Below are 20,948 nucleotides of genomic sequence, written 5' to 3'. Positions count from 1 at the left end.
GCGGGGACTCCCCAAATGGGGGAGCAGGTTGAGGGATGTCACCCAATGGGCTGTGCCCCCACCATGGGCTTTGGGAGCCCAAGGCACCAGCTGGGGCTTGTTTTGGGGAGAATCAACCCCACTGGCCAGCCAGGGCGCCCAAGGTGGAGATGGAGAGCATGGGACAGGTTTTGAAAAGGTTTTGGGGTTGTCCTGTGCAGGGACAGGAGTTGGCCTTGATCCTTGTGGGTCCCTTCCAGCTCAGGACATTCTATGACTCTGTCACTCCATGAGTCACAGCAGCATCTGACTGGGGCCTGAGGAGAGGAAGACGGAAAAGACATTACCTTAATTGAAATGGTGTTATTTTGACAGATGCTCGTGTTTTAATGGGTTCGTGTGATTCATTTTTGCAATGACATCTTTCCCTTCCACGAGGTCAGTGCCGGAGCAGGCACTGTGGTGTCATTTCTCATTTGTATAGGTCTTCTCCTCGCCCCTTTGCCCCTGGCTCGGCTGGAGGGCTGCAGGGCTCTCAGCTTGTGGGTTCCGAGCCCCAGAGCTGCCAGCGTGGGACAGTCCCCTGAACATCCCTGTTTTGGTGCCGTATCCCCTCCCAGCGCTGCAGGCTGTACTGCCCTGCTCTCCCCTGTGTGAGGAAAAGATCATTTCTGTGCCCTTTGCTCGAGGAGCCTTTGGCTTTGAGCCTTCCTGTGATGGCAGAAACTGAGTGTGTGTTTTGGCGTTGCGCTCAGCGTGCCCGGTGGTAACGCTCCTGTGTTTTCCGGCAGAGCTATGGTGAAGGCCCTCACTACGGCGAGCACAGGGACCTGCCGTCCCACAGCAGCATCTCGTCATCGCCATTCCTGGGAGCTGGGCTGGTGGGTAAGTGGCCAAAGCCGGGGAGGTGGCATGTGGTGGTGGGAGCACCGGCTGGTGTTGCTGTTCCGCACGTTGGACCTGCTCCAGAAGGTGCTCCCAGAGCTGTGCTTGGAGGAGTTGCAGTCCAGAGGGTCTCGTCAGTGCCTGATATGCATGACAGCTGCTGTATTTGTGATTATTTATCTTATCATGTGCTGGGGAGCGGCGGAGGGACCTGGGGGTTCAGCTGGAGAACAGGAGCTGAGGGGAGACCTTCTGATCTCTGAACTGCCTGAAAGGAGCTTGGAGCCAGGGGGGTCGGGCTCTGCTCCCCAGGAACAAGCACCAGGAGCAGAGGAAACGGCCCCAAGTTGCCCAGGGGAGGTTGAGGTTGGATTTAGGAACAATTTCTTCCCCAAAGGGCTGTGGGGCATTGGAACAGGCTGCCCAGGGCAGTGCTGGAGTCGCCATCCCTGGAGGGCTGGACAGACGGACGTGAGGTTCTCAGGACATGGGCAGTGCCAGGGCTGGGGAAATGGGTGGACTTGATGACCTTGAGGGTCTTTTCCAACCAAAATGATTCTGTGATTTTTCCCAACTTTACAGCAGCACCCAGAGGCAATAGTGGAGATTGATGCCGTGCTGGCACAGGGTGGGCCGAGTTTGCTTTTGGGAGCTGGTAATCAAGGGAGGAAAAGAACCAGAAGAGAGGGGGAGAAAAGCCCCAGCTCATTGTTCGGCTTTTCCAGCAGGCTGGTGGCTGCTTTGCTTTCCAGCCCCACGGCCCCTGGGCAGTGCAGGCTCTGCAGGGAGCTGGAGGTGCCCCTACTTTGCTGCGGTGGGGCTTGGGGGGTCCTTCTTGTGTCCTGCCAGGCTCTGGCAGCCCCGTCTGGCTCCTCCATCTCCTGCTGCAACCAGGCAGCACGAGGAGCTGGTGGGTCCGGCGAGCGCCAGGACGGTGACCGTGCGTGCCCAGGTGCGTGCGACAATTCACCCAGTTACCTCTCCCAGCTTGGGGTGGGAGGAGAGATTATGAGCAGAAAATATCCATCCTGAAGGGCTTAGAGAGATCTCTAATGGCATTAGGTCAGGAATTGGGGTTAGTCCTCCTCACCTTTGCCCACGCAGCGGTGATTAAACTCCCCAGTGAGCATAGAAGGGTCCTGCTGCCACCCCTCGTGCTGTTGGGGGGATGATGTTTAATCATCCCTTGGGGGTTGTGTGCAGGCGTGGAAGAGCATTTCTGAGCAGGTTCCCACTGTCCTTCTGCAAGGGTGCTTATTCCTTCACATTGTCTGCCCCAGGAGGTTGTAAGCAAAGCAGAAGAGCTATTTCTTAGTCAGACAGGGGAGCCTTGATGCACACGGGGGAGTGTGTGCGGGGGACCCATCCCAACCCGCCCCACGCCCGGGGCCAAGGCAGCCTTGAGAGTTTCCAGCCACGGAGGAGCCGCCTGGGGAGGAACATGGAGGTTTCCCCTTTGATGCGTGCGAGGAAGACATGTTTGGCTTCCTCTCAAAGTCAGGGCTCCCAGGCTTTGGCAAGTGCTGCAGCCCTCCCTGGCGAGGCTGCGAGCCCAGCGCTCTCCAGCACGTGGAGCCGGAGCCTGCGCTGCTCGGGCGGGTGGGTTCCACCTTCTTCTCCGCGGTGGAGGACAAGCCTGGCCTTGTGGCCCGCAGGATGGTGGCCACGCGCTGTGCCTGGGGCTCAACACCGGCCGGGGCTGCGTCTCCTCCCACCGGCACGAGGTCTCAGCCACCGGCCTGGGCGTTTGGGCTGTGGGACCAGGAGCTCCAGCACCAGGACAGGAGCTGGGGTGGCCGGGAGGGAGCAGCCAGGCGGGGTTTTATTCCTAAAACTGAGTGTGGATTAAAGCAGGAAACATCAGCTCATGGGGCAGATTGCAAGATACGTCAGTTTTATTTTGCCTCCGTGTATTGAGAAGGATGGACCAGAGGAAGATCATGCGTGGGATTTGCTCTTCCTCATGACCAAGCTGCTTCTGAAAACTTTTCAAGTAGCAAAACAGTTTTTGGTAGGGGAGAGAAAAAAGAGCTTTTGCATACGCTGGTGAGGAGCAGCAGCCAGGTGGGGGAAAGGCGAGTATCCGAGATGTGTCGCTTCAGCCGCGGGGCCTGGTTGCCAGCAGGTCCCCCGGGGGCACCAGGCCGGCTCGTGCTGGTGGGCCAGTTGGGTACAGCTGATCTAACAGGAGCAGGGGTGTGAGCAGAGAGATTTGGGAACTGCTAGGGATAGTGGCCGTTTGGATAAAGGAAAAAATGGGTTTGAATTGATGTAGTGTGCTTTGAAAGGAAAAGTACTGATTTCTTTTCAGCTGGGATGCACAAGTGTGGTAGTTGAGGCTTATGGATGCTCCGCTCTGGTGAGGCCCCCTGCAGCGCTGGTCCAGCTCTGGGTCCTCAGCACAGACACACACGGAGCTGCTGGAGACGGGCCAGAGGAGCTGCAGGACTGACCGAGGCCAGAGCAGCTCTGCTGGGACAGGCTGGGAGAGCTGGGCTGTTCAGCTGAGAAGAGAAGCTCCGGGGAAACCTTAGTGCAGCCTTTCCGGGCTTAAAAGGGGCCAAAAGAAAGATGGGGGCAGACTTTTGAGCAGGACCTGTTGTGACAGGACAAGGGGTAATGGTTTAAACTAAAGGAGGGAGATTCAGGCTGGACATGAGGCAGGAATTGTTGTCCTGAGGGTGGTGAGAGCCTGGCCCAGGTTGGCCAGAGAGGTGGTGGATGAACCATCCCTGAGACACCCCAGGCCAGGCTGGACGGGGCTCTGAGCACCCTGAGCTGGTGACGATGCCCCTGTCATGGTGGAGGGGCACTGGGGAGCGGGGAAGGTCCCTCCAACCCAAACTGTTCTGTGGGTCTGTGATTCTTCTGATGGACACACAGCACCCAGCACGATGGGGCGCTTGGCTTCGGGAGGCACCGTGAGCGCAGGGCAGGAAAGCGGCTGCACCAACAGTGGGACCCACGGGTGCTGCCCCCGAGCTGGCCTCTCCCTTCCCTTGGGGCTCCCTGGGGGCTGCGGATGGCGCCGCTCGTGCGCTTTTTGAAGGGGACAGTGTGAGAACAGTATTCCATCGGGTGTTCCCAAAGCCCCGGTTCCTGCTCTGCCACAGGTGATGTGGAAAACCGGAGTTGTGTGCAAGGCTGACTGCGTGGAGAGCTCTGGCGGGGGTTGCACCGGGTGGGATTACCTAAATTAAAAAAAAATGTGAAGCAAGCTAGCCTCTGAATGGAAATACCGTCAGGACTCTGACCTGAAGCTGAACCTGGTGAGTGCAGCGGCAACATCTGCGAGCTCCATCGCTTCCTCTGAGTTTTCAAGCTTTGAGCTGTTGGTGCCGTCCTGGCGAGCTCTGAGCATCTCGGCCTCCGGTGCAGAGGGGTGACAAGGACCTTTCCTGGGTGACAGGGACCGTTCCTGGCTGCCCAGGGTGTGCCAGGACACAGCGCGGTGACGAACCGGCTTGTCCTGGGGCGCGAGGAGGGCGTTTCTGTTTGCTTTAAATCACCAGTCTACAAAATCTTCCACTCTGTTACCGTCCATCTTCAGCAGGGGAGGATTGCTTAAGCAGCGGGGAAACTGATAAGCCATAACAGATTTCTTTCTAGTAATTATTTCTAGTAATTAGCTTCTTTTCAGAGGAGTGCTTCTAATCTTGTGTGTATTGAGATGTTGTGCGTTGGGTTCCTCCTGGACAATGCTTTTAATCTACCCACGGACAGGGTTTGTCTTTGCTCCTGGTTTGTTAACATTTATTTCCTCCCCCCTTTAATCCCCAGCTGTGTTTTTTCTCTCCTGTTTCCCCAGGCTGTAACTTCAATGGAATTACCGGTGCAGGGCCGGGGGTGGCACACGGTGGGTGGTTGTACCGGGCGGTGGGTGCCGGGGGCTGCCCTGGTGCTCTGTTTCGGGGTGATACGGGGTCCCGTGGGCTGGCAGGACCCTCGGAAAAGCACCCACCTTCCTCCTGGCTGGTGAAACCTGTAGGCAGTGCCAAGTCGCCTTTTCCTGGCTTATTTATACCCGTCTGCGAGCGGGGCTGGTCCTGGGGTGAGAAACAGCAAAACTGCAAGTTTAGCTAAAAGCGTGGTTTGCTCTGGCGGGCGAGGTGCTGCTGCCGTCCCGGGCGCTGGGGCCGAACCCACCAGCAGCCTCGGGAAAGACGTTTTATTCCCCAAGCCCAGGAGCAAAATCCACCTTTGGGAGGAGCAAGCAGAGGGTGCACGGCGCAGAGGGTGCACGGCGCAGAGGGTGCACGGAGCAGAGGGTGCACGGAGCAGAGGGTGCATGGAGCAGAGGGTGCACGGAGCAGAGGGTGCACGGAGCAGAGGGTGCACGGCGCAGAGGGTGCACGGCGCAGAGGGTGCACGGCGCAGAGGGTGCACGGAGCAGAGGGTGCACGGAGCAGAGGGTGCACGGCGCAGAGGGTGCACGGAGCAGAGGGTGCACGGAGCAGAGGGTGCACGGAGCAGAGGGTGCATGGAGCAGAGGGTGCACGGAGCAGAGGGTGCACGGAGCAGAGGGTGCACGGCGCGGAGGGTGCACGGAGCAGAGGGTGCACGGAGCAGAGGGTGCACGGCGCAGAGGGTGCACGGAGCAGAGGGTGCACGGCGCAGAGGGTGCACGGTGCAGAGGGTGCACGGCGCAGAGGGTGCACGGAGCAGAGGGTGCATGGAGCAGAGGGTGCACGGCGCTTCCGCACACGAGCCCGCGCGGGTTCTGCAGGAGGGGGACTGGGCAAGGCTGGTTCTGCTGGGACGGGGGGCACGGGCAGGAGGGGCTGCCGGGGTGCGCAGTGAAGCTCTGCATGGCATCCAAGGAAACACTAAATACTCCCGGCCCACTTCTGGATGCGCCTTGCTCAGGCCGCCCCCGCCAGGCGTCACCTTTGCACGCAAACATTTGCAGAGGTAAATGCAGCAGATTTCCGAGGGAAACCCCTTTCCCATTCAAGGGATTTATTTCCAATATCTTCTGGTTTTATTGTTTTTTCCCCCAAGACCCCTTAACACCCATCTGCAGGATTTCAGTAATTCAGTCAGGAGCATCTGGGCGATTCCCCGTGTCTTCTGCCTCCTCTTGGCTCTGTCCTCCTCCTTGCCATGGTCCTGGGCTTTCTCCACCTTTTCTGGTTGGTGCCCCTGGGCTGTGGGCCGGGGCAAGTCCTGGCAGAGCCGCATTTGCCACCCTTGGCATTTCCCCAGCAGCAGGAACGGCACCTTCTGCTGGCAAGTTCGGCTTTTTCTTGTCCAACTTGTGGCCTTTTTAAAAATTTCAGTTGGCTAGATAGATCCAGAAAAAATTCGCCATTCTTCCTTCTGCTTTGTTCTCCCAGATAATGAAATGTAAAATTTCTCCCACCGAGGTTTTTGCTGCTTTTTCCCCTTTTTATGTGATGACGAAGGAGGGTGCAGGGCTGGCCAGGGGCAGCTGCCCTCCCTTTCCCAATTGCAAGTTGATCCAAGCGGTATATAGTACATCTAATATATATATAACATATTCTCAGGATGGGAGGCCTGGCCATTGCTGAGCAGATACAGGATCATGACATTGCACTGGTTTTCCTCTGTTGAGGAGGAATCACAGCCTGCCTGCCGCCACAGCCCGCGGGGTTATTCGGGTGCCGGCGCTGTGGCAGATAGAGCCGCTAAGCTCTTTTAGAAATTAGGTCATTTAGGAGATCCGTGCGCTGACATTTTGACCTTTGTTGACTTAACGTTTAAGCCTCCGAAACGACGCGGCGGCAGCGCCCGGCGGTCGCGGGAGGTGGGGACTGGCGGGACGCCGCCGTCCCGCGCTCGTCCCCGCTCCCGTGGGAATTGGGTTCGCGGGTTCGGGGGTTGTGGTGGGGAAAACCCACTCGCGAAATTTTGGCTTGAGCTCGAGGCCCCCATGCGAAGTTTGCAGGACCGAGCAGCCTCCTCGTCCTTCCGCCGCTCTGCCGTGTGCTTCGGTGGAGGCTGCTTTGGGGAAATGTGCTCTTCCCTCCCCTTCACCTGCTCCCCAAAACCTCTTGACTGTGTGTGGATCAGTCTGAACGTCACCCCAATGCGTTAACCTGCATTTTACCGTTCATCAGCGAGGTTTAGCTTTACGTTAAGCAGATTGGCAAAATCCTCCCTCTCAGTTTTGCTTACCCAGCCAGCCCAGAGGCTGGATGCGATCGCCCCTTTTTGGGGAGGGGTTTTGCAGGGCTGGGCTGTCGGAGCCCGGCACCCGCGGTGCGTCGTGGGCAGAGTCCCCTGCGCGGGGCCGTCCTGCCCCGGCTTCAAAGCCCTTCTGGATTATCATCTTCCATTTCCCTCTGCCCTCTCCTTTTCCATGGTGGCTGCAATTAACAGAAGGGGAAAATTCCTCTTGTATTTGAAGTCCAGTTTTTCTTGTTTTTTTTTAATGAAAAGCCACCTGTTCTCCACTAGAAAAATGTCTAACTTTGCTGTGAGTCGGGGGCAGGCAGGCTGTCGTGCTGCTGCCTGCCCCAGAGCTGTTCCCGTTGTCCCTGGGGCCCTTCCCCAGGGCGGCCACACTGCCCTGGCACCCATGGGTGCTGCATGCCAGGACCAGGGTGCAGCCACAAAGGAGGATACCACAAGGGCATTTCCAAATGGAAGCATTTCACCACGTGCGTTGTATTTTTTTAAAATTCTCCTTCTTGAAATCACTATTTTCAGCAGTGTGTGGGCAGGGTGAGGTTGAGCGTGTTTGATAAAAGCGGTTGGTGGGTAACCAAGTTCCCTCGGCAGCGCGGGACGCGTGGCCTTGGCTCGCATGGGGACGCTCCGGCTGCGGGGGGACCCGCCCAAGGGGGCTTGGAAAGGATGGAAAAGCTTTTCTACTGAATTCCTGCTCTTTACAGCTGGAGGGGGGGTTTGGAAAGTTAAATCTCCACTGGGAAAAGGGGAAGAAGGTGATCCTGGTGCCGTGAGGAACTCAGCTCCCTGTGCTCGGCGTGCGCTGGAATTGTGTTTCCTGTTGTGTGGAAGCGCTCGCAGAGCCTGGTCACTCGTGCCTGGCCTTCGGGTTGCGCTGCCGCTGCCTCTCTGCCAAATTCCGCTGGCTTTTTTTAACGTGTCTGGAGGGATTTTTTGGTATTTTTTTGCCTGGGCTGACACAACTGGTTTCCACAGCCACAAGCACTTCCCCGCATCGCTGCCGTTTTGGGGTTTTGCTGCTTCTGGGCCAGCTGAGTCCTGCTGTCTGTGAACCTGAAAAGAGCTTCTGTTTCAGCAGCGAGCTGTTGGGGGGCAGGCGCTGCTGCGGGGGCGGGAAGCGCTGCCATGGGATCGGGCTTCGCACCTCGGGACACCCGGGGGGCAGAACCTCCCCTTCCCTTTACACAAGCCCTTCTCCTTTCTCCACTGTAGGGAAGAGCAGTGAAAGAGCCTCGTACTCCACCTTTGGAAGAGAGACAGGGATGCCGGGACTAAACCAGGTAATGATAAATACTTTGGAATTTTTGGTTCATTTGCTGGCTAAGCTGTGAGGAGTGCGAGCCCAGGAATGAAAAGCAACCTGGGGCTTTGCATCTCGCCTCTGCACCAGGTCCTGGAAAGCATCTGCTCTGCTCAGAAACCCCTGTGCAGTGTCGGGGTTTACGTGGGTCTGCGGTGCTGGCTCAGGAGAGGTGTCAGGGTGTAGAAAATCGGGTTCTCGGTTCTCTTCACTTGTTTTGTTATTGTCAATCCTGTTTGTAGCTGATCTGTGTTTAATCAGATCGGAGCCGCTCGTGCTGCCCTCGGGGGACCCAGCAGCACCTTTCCTGTGGCGGGGCTGCGCGAGGGCCATTCTCCCTCAGGCCGTGGCTGTGGCGCTCTCGCCGTGCCAGCCTCCGCGTGTCTCCCCTCCCCAGCCGCATCCCCCTGTGCCACCGCTTGCCACTTAGCAGGATGGAGAGTCTGCAAGATGGTCTCTGTGATGCTATAGCGTCATTTTGGTGGTCAGCAGGACCAGAGCAGTGACCGTCCCCTGTGCTGGCCATTGATGACGCCAAACGTCAATTCCTGGGGTCGGTTTTGGGCCCCTCATGCCAAGAAAGGCCTTGAGGTGCTGGAGCGACGTGAGAGAAGGGACCGGAGCTGGTGAGGGGCTGGAGCACAAGTGTGATGGAGCGGCTGAGGGACCTGGGGGTTCAGCTGGAGAACAGGAGCTGCGACCAGCGCTGGGATGATCCCGTCTGATATCACCGGCATCCAGAGATAGTTTTTCGGGAAGGAGTGAGCACCTCTCCACTTTGATGTGTTGCTGCAACTGCCCCATCAGTGCCTGGCCATGGCCCCAGGGAAACAGTCCCACCATTTTATTCACAAGGCATCAGCTTTTGGCTGGACGGCTTTTTGTTTTATACATGCACACACACACATACTACATGTTTTAATTTTACACAAATTTGTCATAATTTCCTCTTCTCTGAACTGAGGATGTTTCCTTTGCTGAAACAGCTGTGCTGGCTGTCTGTGCCAGAGTGGATTTAATTTACCACTGAAGCTGCTAAAATAAAAACGGGATGGATGCCAGGCCTTGCTTTTTAATGTTAGGGTTTTGCTGGGGTTTCGTGGAGGAGGGGGAGGTGTAAGGTAACAGAAACAGGGTGGGCAAGTGGTGCCGGGGCTGGGAGAGGCCCCGCACGGGCGCAGATCAGGTGGCAGGGTGGGAGACGGGGCCCGTTTGATGTGGATGGCAGACAAAACCCCTCTTGTGCGGGCCGGGGCGGCGTCGGGGCCCTGCAACAGTTGTTGCTTCTGGCTCCAGGTTTTTGGTTTTTTTTGGGGGGGGTGGAGGGAACTTCTTTTTTGTTTCTGAAGAGCTGTGCAAAGCTGTCCAGTGGCAGTGACGCTGGGGGGGCACGATCCCCCCAAAGCACCGTCCTCGGGGGGAGCTGCGGCTCCCCCTTGCTTAATCCTTCACCACCCTGGAGTTGTCCCCAGGGAGAGGGAAGGGGACGAAAATCCCTTTTTCTAAGAAATTGCCTTAAAATCTCGGTGTCCCCCCGGAGGCAGCAGCGGCTCAGCCCTCGGGATCGGATCCCGGGTGTGCGCCCCGCGCTGTTCGTGGCCCCGCTGCTTCACGGCACGCGGTGGTTCCAGTGCAGAAAGGTAACCTGACCAGTGGAACAGATTGCAGGAATCTCACCAGCTGTGAATACAGAGCTCCTCCTTCCCTCCTTGACCCCTTTCTGGAGGAGGGGGAGTTTTAAAGCAGTGGGTTTTGCTTTCCAGTTTCTCAAAAGCTTGAAATCCTCCTTTATTTCAACGTGTTGCCCTCGGACGATGGGTCAAAGCTAAGCTTTTTTTACTAGAAGGCTCTATGCCAGCTCTCTTAAACTCCACGTAAATACATTTAACTCTCTCCAGAGGTGGAAGGGGCAATGCCAGTGGGTGTCTCTCAGAGGAAAGGGACATTTGCTCCATGCCGGGAGCTGACAAGCACCCAGGGCTCCCGCTCCTGCCAGCTCCGTGTCCAAGGTCAGAGGCAATAAACGTGAGGGAGGAGTTTCCTCTCTTCAGACAAAGGGATTTGACTTTTCCATGGTAAAACACAAGGTGCTGGAGCGAGTGGAGAGAAGGGAACGGAGCTAGAGCACAAGTGTGATGGAGCGGCTGAGGGACCTGGGGTGTTCAGCTGGAGAACAGGAGCTGAGGGGAGACCTTCTGATCTCTGAACTGCCTGAAAGGAGCTTGGAGCCAGGGGGGTCGGGCTCTGCTCCCCAGGAACAAGCACCAGGAGCAGAGGAAACGGTCTCAGGTTGCCCAGGGGAGGTTGAGGTTGGATCTGGGAACAATTTCTTCCCCAAAGGGCTGTGGGGCATTGGAACAGGCTGCCCAGGGCAGTGCTGGAGTCACCAGCCCTGGAGGGCTGGACAGACGGACATGAGGTTCTCAGGACATGGGGCAGGGACAGGGCTGGGGGAACAGTTGGACTTGATCTTGAGGGTCTTTTCCAACCAAAATGATTCTGTGATTCAATGATCCATGATGGGTCCAGCTGTGCGGCACTGGGGATGGAGAGAAACCACTGGTACCAGCACCCTGGGCTGGGGAAGCCTGGACAGGCACAGGCACAGGCACATGGGCTGCGGAACCTCTCCCGTCTCTTGCGGTCGGTTCAGACACGGTCGAGGGATGTGACAGCCTCAGGGACCCCAGGTTTGCTGGTTGGTGAGTGCTGGGTCTGTCCCTTGCCCCGGCCAGGTCCCATCCTGCTCTCAAGGGGCCGCGGGACTGTGGTGCTCTCCACAGTGGCACCTGCTGGTTCACATTCTCGGTTCATAGAGAGGTTCCTTGCTGGGGTCCAGCCAGAAAACACCACTTGAAAGACCTTTTCCTAGTTGCAGACATATTCTCCCACCGCTACCCCATGTTTACATATTTGGTTTTCCTTCTGTCCCTTTGACTTGTCCATTTATTTTCCTGCAGCTGAATTAGCGCAGAGGTGGCTCAAGGCAGCTCTGTTCTCTCCCAGCGGGCGCGGTGGATTTTGCAGCGTAATTACATGGAAGGGCTTCTCTGTCTCCTTGTTTGCAGACTGGTTTCCTGCCCAGCGAGATGGGAATCGCCAGCCCCAGCACGCTTTCCCCCACCGGGGTCAAGGGGGGGTCTCAGTATTTTTCTTACCCCAACAATCCTCGCAGGAGAGGTGCTGAGAGCAACATGGGTAAGTCCCCTTGTGTTCCCCTCAGGTGCCGCTGCTCCGGTTCGTCCTGTGGTTTGGTCAGGTAACTGTAGACTGGACGGGCACTTGCATCAGGTCTGAAAGCACCAGCGTTGCCATGTGTGCGCATACCCTGTTTCCTCGAAAATAAAACAGGGTCTTATATTAATTTTTGCTCTGAAAGATACATTAGGTCTTATTTTCAGGGGATGTCTTATTTTTCCATGAACAACAATCTGCATATATTCTTCAATAAAAATCAACATTTATTCAAATACAGTCATGTCATCATCGTCTGGAACATCATCGTAACTCTCCAAACCTTAAATTCCATCGTGAATTTCTTGTATAGCTGCCTGGACATTATTTAAATTGACTTTTTTAATGAACTGTAACTAGGGCTTATTTTTGGAGTAGGGCTTATATTTCAAGCATCCTCAAAAATCTTGCTAGGGCTTATTTTGGGGGTAGGTCTTATTTTGTGGGGAAAAGGGTAAGTGTGAATCATGCATTTGCTTTTTCTGAGGTGGAGGGGGAGAAAATATATATATGTATATATATATAAAAACCATTCTGGACCAGGCCTCGTCTGCGCCTGGATCTACCCAGGAAGAAGCCGTTTTGCTTTTCGCGGAGGTTAAGGCTGGGTGTGAATTTAACTTTTGAGTTCTCCAGAACTTGTGTTCTTGTCACAGTTCCCCTCGCACCCTCCAAAGTCACTTTCTTGCTGCTATTTTGGGTTTTCCCCAACAAACGAAACCAGAAGCAACCCAGTGTTACATGTCTTTTTTTTCCAGTGCTTTTCAGAAAAAAACCCATCCACTTTGATATTGCGCCTTTGACACGTTGCTGGTTTATGTTGTCAGCCTGGAAAATTGTTCTTTCGCATCAGGTCATTCCGTGCGATGGATTTATTCTCCCGAGCTAAAGCCCAGCGGAGTCCCTGGCTTGGCAGATTTGCCGTGTTGTCACCCTGCACCCTGGCTGGGGCTTTCCTAATTAAAAACAAACAAACAAACAAACAAACTGAATTTGTAACCGGTGCTTCCCCTTGAGCTGCTTCTCGGGATGTTCCCCCACTGCCTCCCGGAATTTTCTCCATTTCCCAGGGCTCTGTGTCCTCCCTGCTCGGAGCTGGACCTGGAGAGAGCATCTGGGGAGGGCCCGTCCCCCCTTCCCCCAGCATGAAGCTTTCCAAGTATCTTACTGTATAAGGAATAAATGAAAATACAGCCCCATCCCTGCATTTGTTCTCTTTCTGCATCCTCTCCCTGCAAACCCACTTCAGGTCAAATTGTTTAAATAAACCTGCCCTCAGAGCACACAGACGAGATGAGAAGTTCAGACGTTTCCACTATTGACACTTTGGTGATGGGACATTTGGGGTCTGAGCCCTGTTTGTACCTGCATCTTCCATCCTTGGAGCCTTCTAGCTGTAGCTTGTTGTTTTCCGTGCCGCTAACCCCCTTCAGAAGTTACATCCTTTCTTTTTCTCGTTAAACCAGATGGGCAGCCCAAAAAGGTTCGGAAGGTGCCTCCTGGACTCCCCTCCTCGGTAAGTGGCCGGAGCATTTTCCCCGTTTTCCCCTCCCTGTCCTCTGTCCCGTGGCTGTTCCTTCTCCCTCTGCCATGAGAGCAGCTGGCCCTGTGGGTCCAGCCACCCAAGCATGGAGGGTTTCGGTTTTAGGAGGAGGAGGAAGGGTTTTCTCAGCGTCTCCTCCATCGGGGAGAAGGAACCGTGACACTGCCCGTGTGGAGCAGCTGGTGGCACGTCCCCGGCCCCGGCGCCTCCTGCCCTCGCTGGCTCTCGTCTGTTTGATGTTATGTCGCCGTTACCCCAGTGAAATGTAATATTCGGCGTTATCGGATTTCACTCCAGAAGGGAAAGCAAAGCAGTTGTAACGCGGGCGGGCAGCTGGGGCTGCTCCAGGTGTGCACGCTGCCTGGGCTGCTTTAGAAGAAAGCCAAGCAGGCTGCAGGAATATGTTAGCCGTGCTCCCGCGGCTGTTTGGGGGAATACACTGAACAATGTCTTTGTGGCTGGAAGTAATGGGATCTCCAGGAAAGCTAATTGGAGCAGGCTGGAGGGTTCCTGCAGCAATATGGGAGCTGTCTGGCTGCGCGAGGCTGCATTCCTCGCTGGAGCCTTTGCATGTTTGCAGGGGGATGAGCAGGCTGTGTCCTGCAGGTGGGCTGGAGCTCAGGCTGGGGCTGAGCTGGAGCTGAAACTGGGGCTGAGCTGGAGCTGAAACTGGGGCTGTGCTGGAGCTGAAACTGGGGCTGTGCTGGAGCTCAGGCTGGGGCTATGCTGAAGCTTAAGCTGGGGCTGAGCTGGAGACATGCATTTGCCCGAGCATGTCATGCCACTCGCTGCCAAAGCTGATGCTGAAGTGACATGAGATGATCTTGGACGAGGGAATCGAGTGCACCCTCAGTAAGTTCGCAGATGACACCAAGTTGGGTGGGAGTGTTGATCTGCTGGGGGGTGGGAAGGCCATACAGAGGGGTCTGGACCGGCTGGATCGATGGGCTGAGGCCAATTGTCTGAGGTTCAACGAGGCCAAGTGCCGGGTCCTGCACTTGGATCACAACAACCCCAGGCAGCGCTCCAGGCTCAGGGAAGAGTGGCTGGAAAGTGACTGGCAGAAAAGGACCTGGGGGTGTTGAATATGAGCCAGTGTGTGCCCAGGTGGCCAAGAGGCCACCAGCATCCTGGCTGGGACCAGCACTGGTGTGGCCAGCAGGCCCAGGGCAGTGACTGTCCCTGTGCTGGCCATTGATGAGGCCAAACCTTGAATCCTGGGGTCAGTTCTGGGCCCCTCACGCCAAGAAAGCCCTTGAGGTGCTGGAGCGAGTGGAGAGGAGGGAATGGAGCTGGTGAGGGGCTGGAGCACAAGTGTGATGGAGCGGCTGAGGGACCTGGGGGTTCAGCTGGAGAACAGGAGCTGAGGGGAGACCTTCTGATCTCTGAACTGCCTGAAAGGAGCTTGGAGCCAGGGGGGGTCGGGCTCTGCTCCCCAGGAACAAGTGACAGGACGAGAGGAAACGGTCTCAGGTTGCCCAGGGGAGGTTGAGGTTGGATCTGGGAACAATTTCTTCCCCAAAGGGCTGTGGGGCATTGGAACAGGCTGCCCAGGGCAGTGCTGGAGTCACCAGCCCTGGAGGGCTGGACAGACGGACAGGAGGTTCTCAGGACATGGGGCAGTGCCCCCCAAGGCTGGGGGAACAGTTGGATATGATGACCTTGAGGGTCTTTTCCAACCAAAATGGTTCTGTGGTTCTATGGAATAGGTGCTGTGCTGGGGCAGTGTCACACACCAGGGCTGCCCTGGGACAGAGCTCCTTCCACCCTCCCTGTGACACGGAGCAGAGTTTGTGCTCGTGGCCACGTCCCCCAGGTCTGGCGTGTCCCGGCACAGGACCTCGGCCTAGATGAGGCCCCAGAGGATGCCGGGGAGGGATTTTGTGCGCGTTGGTTCCTGCAGGATCAGTTGCCGCAGCCGGCGTGGTGGCTGGGAACCGTTTCTACCCTGCCAATTTGCCGCCTGGTCCCTGCTCTGTTTAGCTTCAGTCTGCCTCACATCCCACCCCAGCTCAAGAAAAACAGGCAGAGAGGGATAAGAAACGCCCAGCACCCGCTAAGCCCTGCGAATTGCGGCACGAGGCTTGTGCAGTTGCTCTCTGACTGTGCTGGCAGTTCCAGCCGGAGGAAATTACCTCACCTGGAGGTCCCCGGGGCCACCGAGCGCTGGGGCCGCGGGGGGAGCGGGGCCCGGCGCTGATTTACCGTTTCCTGTGGCGCTTGGCTGGCGGCTGCGGCTCCGCCGGGTCCCCCCACGCGACAGGGCTGGGATGCTCCTGGCTTGGCTGGTGCCGGAAGAAGAGTTGGCTTTTCACAGCCTGCCCTGCGCTGAGCCGAAGAATTGAAGATGTAGGGGGACCAGGAGCAGCCCTGCGTTGAAACCTGCCCCTCAGGACCCAACAAGAGATGTAGGGGTCAGGGATAATGGAGCGAACTCCCCCTACTTTGCAACCCCCCTCCTCTCATCCCCTCTATTTTATTCTTTCTGTTTTCACTCCGGGTTTCTGAAATGGCTGTTGCGGCGCGCAGTGCCCCCCGTCCGCTGCCGCACAGCTGCCGCGCGCTGGCCAGCTGCCAGCCCCTGCCAGATGGCGCGGGGCTATTAGACGTTCTGCGCTCCATTCCCCCGGCCCAGCTCCCGCTATTTAATCAAATTAGAGGAAAAGTCAATTTACGGGATTCTTGTCCTTTGCAGCCTCCTCCGTTTGCTCCCCCGCTCTGCCCTGCCACACGCACTGCCCACGCGCGGCTCTGGGCACTCGCGGCACCCGATGCCGTGTCACGAATCTTCTGTTGTGAGCAGGGGCGAGCGGCAGCTGCCGGCGTCTCTCAGGATTTCCCATTCCCCTTCTCTTTATTTTTTAAATTTTTTTTTAAATTTTATTTTACGAGTTCCCTAGTCCCCATCTGTAGCAGCGATACCCACAAGTTGCTTTCAGCTCCCCATTGCCCTTCAGGTTCCAGCTGCCCCTGGGAGCTCTGAGACCCCCAGCTTCAAGAGAATCTGCTCTGAGAGCAGGAACCTGGGGAAAACAGAGCAATATATTAAAGTGAATTCACTGGTACTTTTCGGAGCTCTTTTTTTAACAAAAAGACCCCTGTTTTCTATTACACCCCACAAAAAAAAAGAAGTAATTCTTGGTGTTCTGGCCAGTTGCACTGATAGAGAATAATTCTGCCTCTTCTCAGCGGGCGAGGGCGCGGGTCGGAGGAGCTGGCTGGGTGCCGGGAGCAGAAGCTGGGGGCAGGTTTCCTCTGCAGGGGGGCTGCGTGTGCCCAGCCCAGCCAGCCCTGCCCCCGCTTGCGGCTGTGTGTAAAACAAATTATTAGCAGTTTCAGATTGAATCAATGAGGGGTGAAAATAAGCTGTAACCAAAGTTCTCATGTCATTTTGAGGGGTGTTTCAGTTTCTTTGCGTGTTGAATTTCTGCTTGAAAATAAAAAAAAGTGTGGTTTTGCACTGGCACAGGGTGACTTTTGGGAAGGGCTTTCTAGGATGGGTTTGGTTATTTGAGAAGAAAATAAAAAAGCCTTTTCTTTTGCATTGCTGTTAAATAATGTCGCTAACAGAAATCTGCCCCAGAGCTGCCTGAAAGCATCCCCCCCGTGTCACATCCCTTTCCTCAGTTTCCCCTCGAGCGGGACGGGCTGATTTTCGTGAAGGGTTGGAGCAGGTCCCAAGTCTTCGCCGACCCCGTCACCACCGCCCAGCCCGTGGGTGTGGGGGTCAGCACACAGGAACAATGGCTCGTGTGGTTACCAAGAAAAAGTCATAACTGCAGGAAAAGGAACTAGAGCAGGGCGCTAAAATTCCTGCCGGTGCCAGAGCGGCTGTGGGATCTGCGCTGTTACGGGAAGGCAGAGGGAGCACATCTGTGTGACAGCCCCATCCTCTGCACCGCTCCCCGCGTTTGGTGCCATCACCGTGACTTTCAGCTGCTTCGGTTCCCCCGGCTTCACTGTGGGAGTCACTCTGGCATCTGGTGCCGTGGATGAAAGCAAAGGGGGTTGCAGCATAGAGGGTTTTGGTCTCTGCTCCCAAGTGACAAGTGACAGGACGAGAGGACACAGCCTCAGGTTGCCCAGGGGAGGCTGAGGTTGGATCTGGGAACAATTTCTTCCCCAAAGGGCTGTGGGGCATTGGAACAGGCTGCCCAGGGCAGTGCTGGAGTCACCAGCCCTGGAGGGCTGGACAGACGGACAGGAGGTTCTCAGGACACGGGCAGTGCCGGGTGGGTTATGGTTGCACTCGATGATTTTGAGGGGCTTTGCCAAACAAAGCACAGGGTGGGTGACACGGGGTGGGTGACATGTGGGGCAATGGGAGGGCCAAGCACTTCTCACCCCCTTTTTCCTGCCCCACAGGTGTACCCATCCAACTCAGGTGATGACTACAGCAGGGATCCAGCTGGATATACGCCCTCGAAACCTCCCAGCACTGTATATCCCGGGGCTTTTTATATGGCAGGTGAGTTATGAACAATCCCCGGCGGAGTGCAGCGGCTGCCTGGCATGGTACCAATGACAGGAGGAATTGCACAGCAATGGGGAGCTCAGGGCAGGAGCTCACGAAACACAAACCAGCCCCCAGACTGCTCTCATTTTCTCAGTGATGCTCGCTGTAGGCGGCACATGGTGGGGACAGACACGGTCCCTCAGCTCTGCTTTTCCTTCCAGACGGGCTCCACAACTCGCCTGACCTGTGGAGCTCCCCGGGTGCCATGAGCCAGTCGGGTTACGGTGCCATGCTGGGCAGCTCCTCCTCCCCGCTCCCACAGGCCAGCAGCTTCAACAGTTTACATCAGCACGAACGCATGGTAATCTGTCCCTATGTGTCCCCACGTGTCCGTGTGGGCAGGCTAGGGGCTCGGCTCAGTGACAGTGTGTCACCTCACCCCAGCTTGGGGCAGCTGCCGGCAGGGGGAACTTTTGGGGACACGTCTCACCCCTCTCCCCTGTCTGGCAGAACTACCAGCTGCACTCAGGAGAGGTGAACGGCGGGCTCCCCTCCGTGTCCGGCTTCTCCTCTGCCTCCGCACCGTATGGGGTCTCCAGCCACACACCTCCCATCAGCGGGACGGACACTATGATGGGTACGTATGGGCACATGGTTGTCCCCAGCGTCACCCCCCTCGTTCCGCTGCCACGCAGGGGCTGAACTGGAAAATCAAAGTCTTGTGCAAACTTCTGATACCTGGGGCTGCGATATCAATGTCCAGTGTACCCAGACACTTTTTGTCCCTTCTGTGTTACCCACCGTGGAGTTATGGCATGAGGAAGAGAGGCAGCGAGGTTATTGCTGATGGGTGCCTGGGCAGGCTGTAGCGGGGGAACAGGGGCTGGTTTTGGGGATTTACACCTCACTTGGTGGCTCTGGGAGGAGAGCAGGACCTGTGACATTATCTCTTGGAGGTGCTGTGGCTTCAGTGAGTTGCAGGAGGGGTTTGCACCTGCACTGCGGGAAGGCGGAGTACGTGTGAAGCTGTTTGTCTAAACCCGGAATAGAAATGTTTGTGCTGTATTCGGATACCACGTTAAACCCCTGAGTGCTTTAATCTCTAGCCCTGCTGAACCTGTTACAAAACCTGTTACTGAAATGAACTCGTGTTCCCCTGAAAATGAGGATCCTGACCTTTATTCTTAGAAAAACCCTTGTTTAGAGGAGGGGAAACAAGTTTGGGATTGTAGAGGCTTAAGATGCCCTGTGAAAACAGGACTGTGCTGCAGCAGACACTTGATTGCTGCTGATGGTGACACCTTCAACCCAGCAGCTTTATAAAGACATTTGTGCAAGCCCAGGAAAGCTGCTGGGGCACGTGTCCTTTCGTCCAGGCTGCTCTGAGCTGGGTGTCTGTTGAGTTTTCAAGCAAAGCAATAAGAGAGAGAAATTCCAGTCTCAGAGAAGGTCTCGTGTGGGCGCTCTGTGGGTCTCTGGCACCCTGGCAGTGACGTCCTTGTCCTCTCTTGACAGGTAACAGAGGAACCACAGCTGGGAGCTCGGGAGATGCGCTTGGGAAGGCACTAGCTTCAGTAAGGGTTTCTGCGGATACTTGACATGGTCCCTGTCCTGTCACAGCGTGGGACCTCCCCTCTGTCACAGGACCCTCTGGGCAGTGGGGAGGATGCGCAAATTGAGAAGTTTGGGTGAATGCACCCCAAAAACACGGCAACCTCTGGGGGGGGAGTGTTTCCCAATTCTCTGTGCTGCCATGGAGTCCTGGCACTGTGCAAAAGCACCTTTTGGCAGATGGGGGAACGGGGCTGGCCCGTCCCACTGGCTGGGAGCTGGTGTTGGTCGGAAGGGACATGCTGCCGGTGGTCCTGGGCTCGGCGCAGCTGCTGGTCAGGAGGCGCCGTCGCAGGGGTGGGCTCTGCTGACTGTGTCCTTCTTCTGTCCCTTCAGATTTATTCCCCTGATCACTCTAGCAATAACTTCTCATCAAACCCCTCTACACCGGTTGGCTCCCCTCAGGGGCTTGCAGGTAGGTGAAAAATGACGCTCTTTGTCTGAAGGGGGATGTCGGGTTTGCTTCAGGAGATCTGAGGCACTGAACTTCCCAAACCCTCATTAAAGATGCTTTTGGCAATCTCGGCAAATCCCATTTATTGTTAAAAGCAGGGAGGACAAGCAAACTTGAAGATAATTTTTAAATGTCTCCAGTGAAGCTGCGTGTCTGTCTGCTTTAATCAGTTGTAGCTTTTCCCCCGTTGGATACGGCGGCACCGCGTGCGCGGGTGCGACGGCTCTGCTGCGCCTGGCTCTGTTCTGCAGAGGGGTTTGAGCTGCAGACACGAGCCCGGTGCACACGGTAGCAGCTCTGGGCACTTGAGTCAAAGCATCGCTGCCACTTCTGAGACTTCCACTCGGTCCGTGCCCCTGTGTGTCCCGGTTTGGAGAGCCTGTCCCTGGTTCTGTCACTCGTGGGAGCAGCACAGTGGGAACTGAGAAGGAACCAACTAGTTAAAAGCCATTTTCAGCGCCCAATGAAAACCCGTCTGTGCTCCCGTCGGCGGGAGAGCTCTAGTTTCTGCCCAGCTCCTTGGTGCCTGAGGTGCAGAGTGATGTTCACGCTCCAGCCTGCTGCTCCTCGGAGGTTGGGATGCTTGCTGCCAAGCTGTAAATTTAAAAACCTCTTGAGGTCTGAAGGCCTGAGCTCAGTTCCCTGCTAAGGCAAAGTGGGGATGAGCCCACAGCAGGGGCTGAGCAGAGATTTCCACAGGAGGCATGTGGGGTCAGAGCATGTCCCCTCGCAGCATCTTGGCAAGATAAGGCAATGCCGGGTGGTGATAGGGAGCTGGGGAAAAACCCCTGGCTGGCTTTGTACACGCAGTGTCACTGTCCCTGTGCCACAGTGGCCTGTGCGGTGCCATGTAGTGCAGTGTTGGCCTATGCGGTGCTGTGCACAGCATGGTGGCCCAGTTTCCAGCCCCACCTAGTGGCAGCCGTACCTGGTCCCAAGCTCTCTCCCTGTTTGTTTGCAGGCACATCGCAGTGGTCGCGAGCGAGTGGGCAGGGTGCCTTATCTCCCAGCTATGAAGGGAGCCTTCACACTTTAGTAAGTGTCGCCAAAAGATCTGTCTTTTTCCTTTTCCATCCCTCGTGCGCTGGGCGGTAAAGGGCTTTGGGTAAATCATAGAATCACAGAATCATTTTGGTTAGAAGGGACACTTAAGATCAACGAGTCCCCAGCTGTTCCCCCAGTCCTGGCGCTGCCCCACATCCCTGAGAACCTCCCGTCCGTCTGTCCAGCCCTCCAGGGCTGGTGACTCCAGCACTGCCCTGGGCAGCCTGTTCAATGCCCCACAGCCCTTTGGGGAAGAAATTGTTCCTAAATCCAACCTCAGCCTCCCCTG

General features: G+C 56.3%; 1 protein-coding gene across 41 annotated transcripts in view; it reads left to right on the top strand.

Moving 5' to 3' along the window:
* Positions 1 to 20,948, top strand: part of TCF3 (transcription factor 3) — a 72,910-nt gene that overhangs the window by 36,770 nt on the left and 15,192 nt on the right. For 40 of the 41 annotated variants that reach the window (XR_010468217.1, XM_065041998.1, XM_065042009.1 and 37 more), the window contains 10 exons: positions 771 to 864; positions 8,230 to 8,297; positions 11,386 to 11,515; positions 13,018 to 13,067; positions 17,460 to 17,562; positions 17,772 to 17,911; positions 18,061 to 18,187; positions 19,066 to 19,124; positions 19,498 to 19,576; positions 20,577 to 20,650. Coding sequence is in view for 40 of the 41 variants with exons in the window: in XM_065041998.1 (XP_064898070.1) it covers positions 771 to 864; positions 8,230 to 8,297; positions 11,386 to 11,515; positions 13,018 to 13,067; positions 17,460 to 17,562; positions 17,772 to 17,911; positions 18,061 to 18,187; positions 19,066 to 19,124; positions 19,498 to 19,576; positions 20,577 to 20,650 (924 nt within the window). In the remaining variant the exon portion in view is untranslated. Of the gene's footprint in view, positions 1 to 770; positions 865 to 5,516; positions 5,776 to 8,229; positions 8,298 to 11,385; positions 11,516 to 13,017; positions 13,068 to 17,459; positions 17,563 to 17,771; positions 17,912 to 18,060; positions 18,188 to 19,065; positions 19,125 to 19,497; positions 19,577 to 20,576; positions 20,651 to 20,948 lie in introns of those variants that run through there. The other variant, XM_065042022.1, reaches the window with a different exon arrangement.

The sequence above is a fragment of the Columba livia genome, chromosome 27 (genome assembly GCF_036013475.1).
Source record: "Columba livia isolate bColLiv1 breed racing homer chromosome 27, bColLiv1.pat.W.v2, whole genome shotgun sequence".
Lineage (NCBI taxonomy): Eukaryota > Metazoa > Chordata > Aves > Columbiformes > Columbidae > Columba > Columba livia.
This window is presented reverse-complemented; position numbering and strand designations above follow the sequence as displayed.